Source organism: Aotus nancymaae, unplaced genomic scaffold (assembly GCF_030222135.1).
Source record: "Aotus nancymaae isolate 86718 unplaced genomic scaffold, 86718_ANA_hifiasm-v0.15.2.pri h1tg000022l_1, whole genome shotgun sequence".
Classification (NCBI taxonomy): domain Eukaryota; kingdom Metazoa; phylum Chordata; class Mammalia; order Primates; family Aotidae; genus Aotus; species Aotus nancymaae.
The window spans coordinates 2,567,767-2,582,369 of NW_026988435.1; the positions used below are offsets into that span (position 1 = coordinate 2,567,767).

Consider the following 14,603-nt stretch of genomic DNA (forward strand, 5'->3'; position numbering starts at 1 on the left):
TGTCAACAATTTTTCCTTTTGATTCTCATCTTTTTCTCCATTAAAAGCACAGAAAATAAGCTCAGAAATAATAAGAAATCTGAAGCAGTTAAAATTTCCTATTACAGCCATATTAGCCAAAAAGGACTGTACTTGACCTGTGAGAGTGTGTGTGTGTGTGTGTGTTTTATGGTTAATGCTTTGGGGTATAATAATATGGATTTTATTTTACTATTGAGAAAATTCTTACTGGCTTCTAATATCTAATTTCCATCTATCTTCCTAGAATATCCACATGATGCATTTTTATATTCTTACTTTCTTACTACTAAGACTGTAATTTTATTGTGGTTTTGATAAATCTATTCTAAAAAGGTAGGGGGGAATCAAGTACAGTAAACTAATAAGGCCAGCACACAGTAGGCACTCAATAAATGCTGTTGGTGGACATAATATTTAACTGTACATTTTACCCAGTGAGAAATCAGAGGATACATAAAATACAAGCATCAAAATGCATTTTGATGTTTCCATGCAGAGAAATAATTTTCTAACTATATATGAGTGAATATCTATCAGGCAATTTGATCCATCTATCAATCTATCTATATTTCTATCTCCATATACATATGCAATAAGGTCGTTTTATACATCCAGGGAGCGGGAAGCCAATAGCTCTGGTTCAAGTAGAGTCATTTTATGATGCTAACAGTGATAATTAGTAATGTTAGCATTTGTCAGCAAGTGAGAGAGTCTCCACTAGCATATGTTGATACTGAAAAAGAACCCAAGCACGGGTGTCGAAGTGCAAGAGGGTTGCCATAATTTTTCTTCAGATGCTGCTATGTTTGTAGCACAAGAAGTCAGTTAAGAACATTATGATTTTCAAAAGGAATTACTTCATAATTATATTATTGTCTTGGTCACTAGCAAAGTCAAAGTTGAATAAAGTAAAACAGTATGGCTAAAAAGAACTGAATTATAAACTACTTAATTTTGCTTATTTTCAAAAATTTGAACCAGACCATCAAATGAGATCACCTCTTTCCAACCCATACCTCATCCCCATGAATGTATTATAAAGTTAGTTAATTAACTGGGATACACAAGGGAGAACTTAATAATAAAGCTGACATTACAATAATTCAGGCACTTCTTGAGAAACAAAAGCTATAAAAATTTAAACAAGAGCCAGGAGGATATGAAGAGAAAAAGATGGATGCCATCAATTAGGATTCACATCATCATATTCTTGAATTTATGGGAAACCTACCCATATGCTACTATAGCATTATTCATTGAAATTCTCTCCAGGGTATAAACAGCAGGCTTTGAAAATGCTATTTAAAGCTAACCAGTTTCTTTTTTATTCAAACGATCCTTTAAAGGATTTTCCCTTAGACTGTAAATTGACTTAGGAGCTATTCTGTGTTCTCAAACATCAAGTTTAGACACATACATTATTTTCAGGTTCTTCTCAGACATTTTATATCTTCAAGGTTTTAATCAAAGTCATTTTCACGGCATTCATGAATCAGTAATTCAGAACACAGTTTCCACCCTCTTCTGCTGCCATTGTCAGATAGTTCTAGGGTTCTAATCTTGTACCTCCACTCACTAGGTATCAGCTTCTGGTAAAGCTATTTAAGTTTCTAAAATGAAGCATAATCTTGTCAGAAGTAAATGAAGTAATATGTGTAAATTGCTCAGCATAGAGTCTTACACATATTACTACTCATATTGATCCAGGATTCAAATTCACCAACGGATCCTGAATATTTTCTGGATACATGCAGATACTCTTAATATGGCTAAAAAGCACTCTTGGCTGGGCCCCTGTGTAACTCTCTACCTTCATCTAGCACCATTTTATCATTTGTATCTCTTCACCGCAGCCACACCAAATTATTTGCTCTTTAAATATCTTACGTTGTCAGAGGCCGTTGTGCTTTTGCTGTTCCATGACTACTCTTTGTTAGAGAAAGAGCTCCAGCCTCTCACTCTCCAGAAGCCTTTCACCACCCATCTGCGCCGAAATAGTCTTTACTATGCTGTCACCAAACCCTTTGTGTATCTTTATGATAGTACATGTCACTCATCTTGTATTTTTTATTTAAATTTTTGTTTTCCTCCCACAAATATAGACTGAAACTTGTTTGAAGGCAAAGGCTATTAGCTCTTATTTTTTATCCCCAGAGCCTGATAAGAGTATGGCACATATTAACGTGTCCTATACATGTTGGTTAAATGAGTGAATTGTACTGAGTAACTTGTGAGTATGAGACCTTTCTGCTAAGGAAGGACCTTTTCTTCTACATAACATCTGAAGAAATTGTCCTGAAAGTACAACGAGTTGAAATCTAAAGTTAAAACCAAATCAAACTGTTAATATTTAAATCAGAATTTTTTTTTTTAGTATTACACTAGATGACCTTCTTTAGAAGCCCCAAATGAACACAAATGACTTATTTAGATTTAGCTCTATGCGTTCATCTGAGAGTGCATTTCTAACTTAAAAATGCAATACTCAACAATATCATCCTTTAAAAGTTAGGTGAATTTTTTAAATCTGTAAAAAAAAGCAAGATAATTGCAAAGGCTATTAACTTTTCCAGGCTGTGCAAAGAAACACAGCCTACAAAAGACAATGATTCGACTATCATGTACCAAACTTGCCCTGGACTGTGTCCTTAGCTTTATACCTAGACTGAGGTTTGACAAGTGGGCAGGGAAAAAAACAGTGAAAAAAACAAAACAGGGACAAATCCTTAGATATTTTTATATGGGTTTTATTGTGGATCATTATACTCTACTCTCAATAATTTACTCTCTGGTTTAAAAAGTCAGTAGTCTCCAGCAGGATTTTAAATGCTATTACTGGTATAAACACTCAGGTCACAACTATTCTTTTTATTAATTAGTTTACTCATTGTCCCTAAACTGGGTTCCTTCTTAATTAAATACATTAGCACTTTCCCCCTTTTTAGCTAGATATAATTGTAACAAAGAAGATCTTATGTGTGAATACTGTTCATCAGAACAACAGCAAAATATTCCTAAAATATTCATAAAAGCAAGAGCAAAATATTCCTTCTGTCATAGAATCTGAAACCCAAGTAGCTTCATTTTAAGGGAGTGAAAAACTGAGAAACTATGGCCTATTTCATGGTCTTGGGAAAAACACTTCATAATAATAAAAATGATAAGATTTAGTAGGAGGGTGGAGTAGCTAACAGCATAGGCCTTGGAATAAAACACTTCCATTTCAAATTTTAGCTTAGCTGCTTACCAGTTACTTAAAATCGGGTAAATTTGTTAAACTCATTTAGGCTTCTATTTTTTTATAGGTAAAATAACAAAAAAATACTTGTCTCATTGGATGTTGAAAGGTTTGAATGGAACAATTCCATATAAAATATTTCATATCATTTCAAGCATTTTTTTAGGGCCTCAATAAATGCTAGCTATTACTATAGTTATCCACAAGGAATTACTATAATAAATTTACTTCTGTTGAATTATTATACTAATACAGTATTTTAACAATGAGGGAAAAAGATTTTTATTATATATTTGGACACTTTTAAGATGTATGGCAAAAGCAATCACTTCTTTTCTTACAAAGAGAGCAGTAAGATGGATTTCAATTTTTTTTTTTTTTTTTTTTTTTGAGACAAAGTCTCTCTCTGTCGCCAGGCACCAGGCTGGAGTGCAGTAGTGTGATCTCGGCTCACTGCAACCCCCGCCTCCCGAGTTCAAGCAATTCTCCTGCCTCAGTCTCCTGAGTAGCTGGGACTACAGGTGCACACCACCATGCCCAGCTAATTTTTGTATTTTTTAGTAGAGACGGGGTTTCACCATGTTGGCCAAGATGGTCTCGATCTCTTGACCTTGTGATCCGCCCGCCTCAGCCTCCCAAAGTTCTGGGATTACGGGCGTGAGCCACCGTGCCTGGCCATAAGATAGATTTCTAAGGCCAAAAAGACTTCATTGGTAAAGCTGGGCTTAGAATGAATAAAAGAACTCAAAGCTGATGTTATGTGACATTGAAACATCACTCCCTTCATCTCCCATTTTGGTTTTCAGCATGTGAGGCTCTGGAATTAATGTGGGTTTCTGATTAAGCCCATGCATCTGTATTTAAACTTATAATGTGTATGTCAGTGGTGTTCATCTCCTGACCACTGTTTTTATTGACCTGACATAACAGGCCAAAGCTTCACAATTTTAAACTAATTGTAAAATCATTTGCTCATGGCTTTATTCTCTTCCAAGTTTTCATTCAAATCATATGATGACACCAGGACTAGGGAACAATTAGGCTATTACTAGCCACAGAGACTCTGTGTAATAGCATAAAGGGCCACATTTTGGCCACATTACTATTGTGGTAGAGTAAGGCATTTCACGAAAGCATTTAATGATGGTACCAAAACACTGACTGAAATGACTGCATGAGTATTTACATGAACAAAATCTCATTTGAAAAAGCTATTAAAAACTTGAGACACGTGGTCTTAAAATATCAGGTCAAATTAGAAGGATACAAAATTCACAGCTTACGTGATATCCTTGTATGAAACTTACTTTCATCTCCTGTTTCAAATTCAAATTTCTGACTGTAGCCACTGTATCCTGTCGCGGTTCTCACGCGGATGTGAAATACGTACTTGGTGGCTGGCTTAAGACCTGTGATGATGACACTGGGGGCCTTGGACCTTGTGGAAGAGTAGGTCAGCTGCTCATGTTCCTGGGGGACAGAAAAAGGAGAAAAAATGAAATAGAGTTATTCTCCGTTTTCCTAGAAACATTCCAAAGTTTAACTGAGGAATTTTGCTCTGAATACCAAAAGTACTGATTACAAAGAAGTGTAAGCATGGTTTTCCATAATTTGGCATTTAGTTGTTTATCATTATGATGCATATGATATGAGCCTATTTGGAAATTTATTAAGAAAGATGATTAATCTTATATAAACTGCACTTGTATTTTTGGTGATTTAGATTCCTGACCCAACTCTAAGAAATGGTGGTGGTGTGAGAACACGTTTACACAGAATGGCAGCTGCATCTTGAGCAAAATGGGCACATCAGATCAGACCACACCAGCAGAGTGCAAGGAGCAAAGGTGGGAGAATTCAAGTACCCGCTACTCACATCTACCCGCAGGTAGTGCCAAAATGCCGGCGCTATCCGTGGGTAGACCTGTGGGTGAAAGGAGAAATACATTAATTGTTTTTTAAAGTTTGAAATCTTTTATCCTGAAGTCAATTACTTTGTGCTGTAATTCAGTGATTCCCCAGTAGTGAAACATGAAGTTGAGTTAAATTTAGGAAATAAAATGATGAATTTTTTTCCGTAAGGGAGAATTGACTCCTCCCCTAGATATTATGGTTTATTTATTTTTTATTTTTTATTTTTTTCGAGACAGAGTTTCGCTCTTGTTACCCAGGCTGGAGTGCAATGGCGCGATCTCGGCTCACCGCAACCTCCGCCTCCTGGGTCAGGCAATTCTCCTGCCTCAGCCTCCCGAGTAGCTGGGATTACAGGCACACGCTACCATGCCCAGCTAATTTTTTGTATTTTTAGTAGAGACGGAGTTTCACCATGTTGACCAGGATGGTCTCAATCTCGTGACCTCGTGATCCACCCGCCTCGGCCTCCCAAAGTGCTGGGATTACAGGCTTGAGCCACGGCGCCCGGCCTATGGTTTATTTTTAAACATACACTAGTCACATAGTGATTATGAGGTAGATTTAAAAATAATATGCCCATGAAGAAGCACTGGAGACACAGAAAAGCATGAAAGACTTACCACACCTGCAGAATCAGAGGCAGGGGTTGAGGCCTGGTTCTCAGTCTCTTGCGTGAATTGCCAAATTATCTCACTTTACTAAATGGAAGTGAACTTGCCAGGGCATTCTGAATGATCTAGACAGTCAGGGTTTGTTATATGGTGCCTCTTGCTCACTACCTCAGAACAGGACAGTTCATTTTACCTGCCCATATAAGAGATTGTCCATAATATGCCATCGTGGGGACAAATTAAACCTATACTCTTTTTGTATGGTGTTATAGTCAATAACTTTACAATGATATTTTAATAGAGTATCTGAAAAAATGCATTTGTATAAACAAAAGTAGGGCAAGCTAGGTTAACAGGTCCTTAAGTTAATTTCCACCATTCTTATAAGAAATCAACAGCTACTCAGGAGGCTGAGGCAGGAGAATTGCCTGAACCCAGGAGGCGGAGGTTGCGGTGAACCGAGATCGCACCATTGCACTCCAGCCTGGGTAACAAGAGCGAAACTCCGTCTCAAAAAATAAAAAAGAAAGAAAGAAAAAGAAATCAAGAGATTTTCAGAGATGAAAAGTGACTTTCAAAGTCACCAGTTGAATCACTCATTTGATGCTTCAATTCTATCTATAACATTCCCATCAAAATTTCATTTGGTGTTTGCCTGAAAACCACTGTTATTTAGGAGACCTTCCCGACTTATAAGCCAAGTTACGAAAATGTACACATATGGAGAATATGTCACACTTTGTGTATTTGCTGGTAATGCTTTAAGATTTCAAACTATGAAAATCATTTCTCTTAGGCTACTTTTTAGAAAAAAGTTCTTATCTTAAGGATCATTTTTAAACTTTATGACCTTACTTGTCAGAACTTTATATGCTCTCTGGTTATTCTGTGCCTAACTAAAGAATTGAATTTGCCATTTATATCCCAAACAATTAAACTCTTTATTAAACATAAAGTACAAAGAAAACAATGAGTTAAGAATAGCAACATTTTAAATAAAGAAAAAAAAAAAAAAACAAAGCCAAAAAACTGCAGCTTATATTTATCTCTAGGTGATTTTAAGATTAGAAAGTAAATAAATTGATCAACCTAGCACACAATACAAGGAAATAAAGTCTATAAATCACTGATGGCTACAATAATCTGTTAGGGGTTAAATGCAGAAGCTTGCTCGTGTCAAGGCCTTTATAGTTAGGTGGTTAAAATGCATATTGTGGAGAAAAAATATTTGTGAACTATTAGAAAAATAGATGTTTCTGGCAGGAATTTCTAGAACATTTGGATTTTTCAATCTCATCATATACAAGAGGAGAATATGCTACTTTTCATAGAATTTCTACAACATAAGAATTATGATGTATTTTGAACGCTGTTTCACAATGTGAAATGATGACTGCGAGAAGAATTTTAAAGCAATGAAAAATAGCATTTAATCTCATTCCAAAAGAGAGAAGATACAGTTCAAAAGTTTACTCATAGAATGGCCCCAGGATAATTACACATCATATCCTTGCTGCGTCCTCAAAACATAGCTAAATAGTGATTTCCTACTCAGTAAAGTTACAGGGAGTAAAGGACACTTTTTACAGGCAGGTTTTAGCATTTTTGTTGTTACCTACAAAAGTGTACCTGTAGCTAAATCCTTGGAATAAAAATTCGACAGTAGGAAGTGTACTTAAAAAGTTCTTCAGCCCGAATCACTCGCCACGGTGAGTGCTGCTACCTTGTCTTACGTCTTGCAGCTTGCTGGCATGATGAGGAAGAGGGCCCAGGAGGAAGCAGTCATAATTCTTCACAGTACACAACAGACTCCTCTCCTCCTGGTGTTTGTAAGCTCCTGGGAAACCAAGTTAGCTTTCATCTATGATATGCGTAGGTAGGACACTATTGTCCCAGAAGTTTGGCCAGTTCCCTTTCTGCTGACACATCAATTCCAATTCAAAGGTGCTGTCAGCAGGTAGAGACCAGGCTTTGCCACAGAGCCACTGAGGTTTTTTCTTCATCCTGGCAGGCTGAATTCTGAATATGTTTGGATAGGGTATGTTAGCATGCTTTTCTGGAGTTTGTACCGTAATGGCATTGCTAGCTGTAGACATGTAAATCTTCAGTTTTGCTAGGTAACACATTCCATTGCTCATAAAGTTCTGTTTTTCATCTTTGTTGAATCTGTGATAAAATTTCTCTTCTCATTTTTAATACTGTTTATTTTTGTAATTTCTTTTTTTCATGATCAAGCCTTCCAGAGGTTTGAACAAATTTTTGGCTTTTCCCTCTTTTTTTTAACCTATTACATTTAATATCTGTTCTTACTATAAACATTCTTTCTTCTTTCCACTTTCTTTGTGTTAGTTATGTTGTTTTCTAACTTTTTTTTTTTTTTTTTTTTTTAATGAGACGGAGTTTCACTCTCGTTACCCAGGCTGGAGTGCAATGGCGCGATCTCGGCTCACCGCAACCTCCACCTCCTGGGTTCAGGCAATTCTCCTGCCTCAGCCTCCTGAGTAGCTGGGATTACAGGTACGTGCCACCATGCCCAGCTAATTTTTCGTATTTATAGTAGAGACGGGGTTTCACCATGTTGAGCAGGATGGTCTCGATCTCTTGACTTCGTGATCCACCAGCCTCGGCCTCTCAAAGTGCTGGGATTACAGGCTTGAGCCACCGCGTCCGGCCCGTTTTCTAACTTCTTATGTTTCATGCTTAACTCATTCTCAGCACATTGTTTCAAATATATTATTTAAGCTTACAAATTTCATGATAAGTGTTGCCATAGTTATACTTCATACATTTTCATATGTTTTGTTAATTAGTTCTAAGTACTTACTAATATCCAAAAAATAGGATTAAAAAATTATTTGTGGTAGATCCAGTACTATTACTTGGACTTTTTTTTTTTTTTTTAATTTGAGACGGAGTTTCGCTCTTGTTACCCAGGCTGGAGTGCAATGGCGCGATCTTGGCTCACCACAACCTCCGCCTCCTGGGTTCAAGCAATTCTCCTGCCTCAGCCTCCCGAGTAGCTGGGATTACAGGCACGTGCCACCATGCCCAGCTAATTTTTTGTATTTTTAGTAGAGACGGGGTTTCACCATGTTGACCAGGATGGTCTCGATCTCTTGACCTCGTGATCCACCCACCTCGGCCTCCCAAAGTGCTGGGATTACAAGCGTGAGCCACCGCGCCCGGCTTACTTGGAAATTTTTGTGGGTTAAGACATGGTATCAAAGTGGCATAAACAGAACCTCCAACGGCGTAGTCCCACGGGTTGCAAAGCACACTGAACTGTGAATAGTGCAGTGTTCTTGTTCAGGCCTGGGAATAGAATTTGTTTAGTAAAGTCCAAGAGATTCTTTTAGAAATTTTGATGTAAAAAGGTAATTTCCCGGCTTCAAGTCCTACCAATTGGAAAATATCAGGAATAGGTACAAGTGCTAATAATATGTAGTACTCTACTACCAAATCTTTTTTTTTTTTTTTTTTTTTTGCTATGTCTTAAGACAGTGGTAAAGCTTTTGTTCCACTGGGTAGAGAACTGAAGCTATAGATTGCCTGAGAAATAAAATAATATCAAATATGGATATTAATGGTTCTGTTAGAAGTCATCTAAGTCATTTATATCTTTTCTCTCTCTCCATTTCTGTGTTTCACTTCCTCACCCTGCCTCTCTGTCACAATCACAAACATATACACTCACATTCGTCAAACTGTGGAGATGTTTCCACGATAATCCTCTCAAAAATAAACAAATTAAAACCACATTTAGAACCTGATTTATTATCTGCTGAAGGATATTTTGCCTGGATAAATCAAGAATGGCAAGGCCTAGAAACCTCAAGAATGAAAGGCTATCAAAAAATCTTATTGCCTAAACTATGGCATTAGCAAAGCTGAAAGTCTTTTACCTGAATGAAAAAAAGATATTTCACATGGCTTTGAGAAAAGAGAAGTTTGAATACTAGATTTGGCCGGTATTTAAGAATTACTTTCCAAAGGAAATAGACACTGAACCCGGTGGACTTTATTTCACTGGTCCTTTTAAAAATGAGTTCCACCTGGGTACACATAGTCATCATATTCTGGCTGAAAGAGTCCTTGTTATTTTTCATATCTCTACTTCAATGTTGCAGTCTTTTGATTACTAATGTGGATTCTCAATCTTTGTGGAGCAAACATAAATGTTTTTATTTTTGGAAAGGACAGACTTCTGTATATTAAATACGTGAACCTTATGGTATGTTCTTCAGTCTCTCTCTCTCTCTCTCTCTCTCTCTCTCTCTCTCTCTCTCTTTCTCTGTCTGTTTTGTTTCTTTGAGGTAGTCTTGCTCTGTCACCCAGGCTAGAGTGCAATGGTGCAATCTCCACCTCCGGGGTTCAAGGGATTCTTCTGCCTCAGCCTCCCGAGTAACTGGGACTTGTGGCACACGCTACCATGCTCGGCTAATTTTTGTATTTTTAGTCGAAACGGGTTTCACCATATTGGCCAGGCTGGTCTCGAACACCTGCCCTCAAGTGATCTGCCCACCTTAACCTCCCAAAGTTCTGGGATTACAGCCCAGACCTCTTCAGGCTCTTTTAGCATTTAATTAGAATAAATAAATCCCTGAATGTCGTTATCAACTCTAAGTCCCCTCCAGTTCAAGATTTACAAAATAGAGTACCAGAATGAATTACATGTTAACCCAGGAACTGAGTTACAGCACTTCTTTAAAATAGGAATAATGATAAAAGAGCTTATAGTCATAAAGTCATCTGTCTCTATTCTCGTTTCTAAGTTTCCTTGATTCATCCAAAGTTTTAATTTACTCCTTTTTTTAAAGCTTATTGGAGAAAATCTTCTTGTACTCTAGCCAAATCATGAAATACAGAAAAGTGTTATTGGTAAAGCGTAACTTATTTATCTTACAAAACTTAAAAACAACAGTTTTTTTTTAAAAAAAATGTAGAAAATGTGTCCTAAATATTGAATCAAATAAATCAAGATTTTCTTTCTGCTACTTAGGAATGTAACTTAGAAACTCTGAGATAATTAAAAATTTTTAGAATTAATCAAGAGAAGTCAGTTACATAGCCAACATACAATTATCAGTGGTTTTCCTGTATGTTAGCAATGAGGAGTTACAATTACATTTTAAATATTTTAGTCACTATAGCAACAGAAACCTTATAATATCTAAATATATCACAAAAAAGTATGTAAGACCTACATAACTCCAGCTATAATATTTTACTGTGAGAACCAAAAAGCAAACTTCTTATGTATTTTTTTGTCTTAATTGCAATGCTTTAGAACAATATTGCAGAGGAATAGTAAAAGCAGAAACTTTTTCTTTTCTTCTTTAATTGAACAGCTTCTAATTGTTTTCTGGTTAAATATAATTATGTCTGACTTACCTTTTTGGCAGATGTGTAGTTGAGGACTTTTTCTTCTTATATTCTAGTTTTATTTGTTGGTATTGTTTTTAAAGTGTGAAATGAATACTGGATTTTATAAAACAATTTATCTGTTACAAAGTGAATCGTATGTTTTTCACCTCAATAAAATATATATTTAGGCAGAACTATCTTTGCATTCCTAAGATAAACCCTTCCTGCTAACACTTATTCATATTATAATTTTATTGTAATTTTAAATTCAATATAATATTTCAGGTTAAAATTTTAAAGAATATATTTAAAAGTTATCCCGGCTTACAGTTTTCTTTTTCTTTTCAAGCTTGTGATATTTGGGTTATGCTTCATTTAGAGAATGTCTTGTGAAACTTTCCACATATTAACGTTCTGAAATAGCTGATACAAATGTATTATCTGTTTTTTGAAAACTTAATTAAAATGGACTATGTTGGTGGTAGATACTTGATTATCATTTAAAACATTTCATTCTATATTCAGATCTTCTTAGTCAGTTTTAATAATTATCAGAAAATTATTATATTTGTTTTATATTTATTGACATAAATTTACATCTAGTCTTATCATTAAAAATATCTTCCATAAATAAGTAAATAAATAACATTTCCTATTATTCCTAGGCAAGCTTGTTTGTTTGATCAATCTTTTAAAAAACTGGCTTTGATTTTCAAATCAAATATCAGTGATTCTATTTCATTAATTTTTTATTTGATTTTGTACTTGCTCATTCCTTCTATTTACTTCATTTTTCTGCATTGGTCATATTTCACAGTTTTAGGTATGTGAGGATCTCAATGTCTTTCATTTTATATGGTTTATAATTTGTCTATTATGCTTTAATATGTTACTTAAGATAACATTAAAAAATTTTAAATAAATAGATTGGAGGTGGGGCAGGGGTTATTTTTTAAAATTTTCTCTCATTTTCTTAATGGTTTGCAAATAATTATTTTTGCTACAGGGAATTTGTTAAAATGTTTTTGTCCTGATATAAGATCAATATGTGTGAATGCTTTTAAGTGTTTAAAAATAATTAGTAAAATTTCAGAATTTTAGGAGCAATATGCTGTATCAATTGAGGGAACCAAACTCTTTAGAAAATTCTTTATTAGTAAGTGTCTGTGGACGTTTTGTAATCCTCTAGTATATTTCTCAATTTTGCCTTATATTTCCAACAGATTAAAATTGTCCAAGGAAGTATAAGACTGGCATTTTAATATTTTAAAGGTATTACACAGTAAGGAAATTAGACATCTTAAATAAAATAATCTTTAAATTCTTTGATTCTAACCAGCATTTAGCACTTAATTTTATACCATTTGTTCCCCTCCTCTACTTATTGAATGTGTGTCCATATATATCCTCAAGAAGACTGCAATTTCCTGAAAAACGTAGTCTACATTATCCTAAAAAGGCAAAAAAAAAAAAACAAAAAAAAAAAACCCAAAATGAAACAAAGGAGTGCTGAATGCATAGTCAATATTTAGTAATGTCAGTTGGTTGATATCCACAAAGGAATCTCTAAACCATTTAACATAAGATATACCTGCTGCAGCTCTGGTCACATATCGTTGGGAAATGAACCACTAAAATTGCACCTTCAACATAGGGACACACATTAGGAGCTTTCAGCTCACACTTATTCTCCTATAACCAGATCTAACTACAATCTACTAGCAGGGTAAGATGCGGCTGGCTAATTGTCCCAGAAACAAGAGCAAGCTAGAGTGACTACAGAATTATTCTCCTAAGTAATTGAACCCATGATGAGAAACTACAGACAAGGAAACGTCATTGAAGTTGAATAACCTTAGCTTTCCTGATTCCTGCCTTTCCAAGGCTGGGAAGTTTCACTGTGCCTTGGATTCTATATTTTGGCAACATTAAACAGTAGTGGCAGTTGAGTTCTGTTGTTGGCAACCTAGAGAGTTGCTTTCTTTTCTCACATTCATTAAAACGCACAAGGAGGAATTTCTAATGGTGAGGGGCGAGTAGAAAGGGTTAAGAAGTCCCTTGGTGGTTTAAGCAAGTGGGTAGGGTGCTCTAAAATGTTTTTCTCAGGTAAAAATTAGCCACCACTGTTGCAAAATTGCAAAATATGTATAAGTAAGAAAAATGTAGAAGTAGTTATTACATGCACACAACTACTTTTTGACTGCATTTCTGGAGAAGTATCATTAAGTATTCTGCTACTATAATTTACTACAATCAACTCCTGATTATTCCCAGTAATCCAAAATTATAGATAACCCAAATCACTTTGAAATGCATTCATGACTACTTTCATATATTCCTTCCAATGTGTACCTTGTTTCACCTAAAATGAGTATTTAATGCATTCCTGAACATTAAATATTGAACAGTAGTAGGACATGGCACGGAAGTACACTGATCATAGAGGAACACTGATGTGGGATAAAATATTTGTAATTGATTTTCATAAAACGGATAACTTATATGTAGACAACGAACTGCTTGAAATATTGGTTATGTTTGCTGTTAGAGGAAATGGCCTAATAATTAAAGTGTGACCTTTAGAAAATACTGGTGCTAGAATAAGAGCAATAGATTCCTAGCGAATAGATCCTATGAAAATTGGAAAGGTTATACCTATATCAAAGGGTCAAGTTTGTTGTAAGATAAGCCAAAATAATATGTAAAACTCTCTCACAGGATCCAGAAGGTGTGTAATGTAGCATTGTTTCTTTCTTTTAAGAGTAACTATCAATGATAGGCTTGTGCCTTAAGGTCACCTTGCAGACAAATCTGAAAAAATTTTGTGTTTTCTTGCTTCCTAACCTTTATATTCCAACTGCTTAATACAGTATGCCTAGCATATTGTAGGCTCTCATGATATATTATCCAATTGATTAAATTAAAAAATTAATGAATTAACTGCTCTATAAGTTTAGCTTTTAAATTCTTAAATATTATTAGAGCAATTTAAAATTTGTTGGCACAAATTAATGACAATTCAAATGTGAGCTAAGAAAAATTACTTTTGCTAGTGTATAGTGCTTCTACAACTTAAATGCAGTAATATTGTGTCAGTATAGTATGCTTGTTTTCTTAGGAACATTGTGGAGAATGTCCAAGATTTCACTTGCCAAAAGTATTTCACAGAACAGTATGCTATACAGAAACTATGATTTGTGCTAAAATATCTTTTAATACATATTCTTGATATTTATTCAGTTTTTACCTTTCCCATCTGTCTTCATGTAGCCTACCTGTAGACAGATGAGATACAGATTTTTCTTCTGTCCTTTACCACTCTATAAATATTTACAATGATGTTGAACTAAAAATTAAATGTTTAAAGTTTGATACTTGGCTCTGAGGAAAGTGCCTTCATTCCAACATTTCTTAATAGTATCTGTTAAAAGTATATCATAGCCAAACAACAACTT

The 14,603-nt window shown here is 35.1% G+C and overlaps 1 protein-coding gene across 3 annotated transcripts in view; it reads right to left on the reverse strand.

The window, feature by feature from the left end:
* Nucleotides 1–14,603, reverse strand: part of EPHA6 (EPH receptor A6) — a 991,737-nt gene that overhangs the window by 317,590 nt on the left and 659,544 nt on the right. For all 3 annotated transcript variants that reach the window (XM_012474152.2, XM_012474154.2, XM_012474153.2), the window contains one exon: nucleotides 4,567–4,729. In XM_012474152.2, coding sequence (XP_012329575.2) covers nucleotides 4,567–4,729 — 163 coding nt within the window. The remainder of the gene's footprint in view (nucleotides 1–4,566; nucleotides 4,730–14,603) is intronic.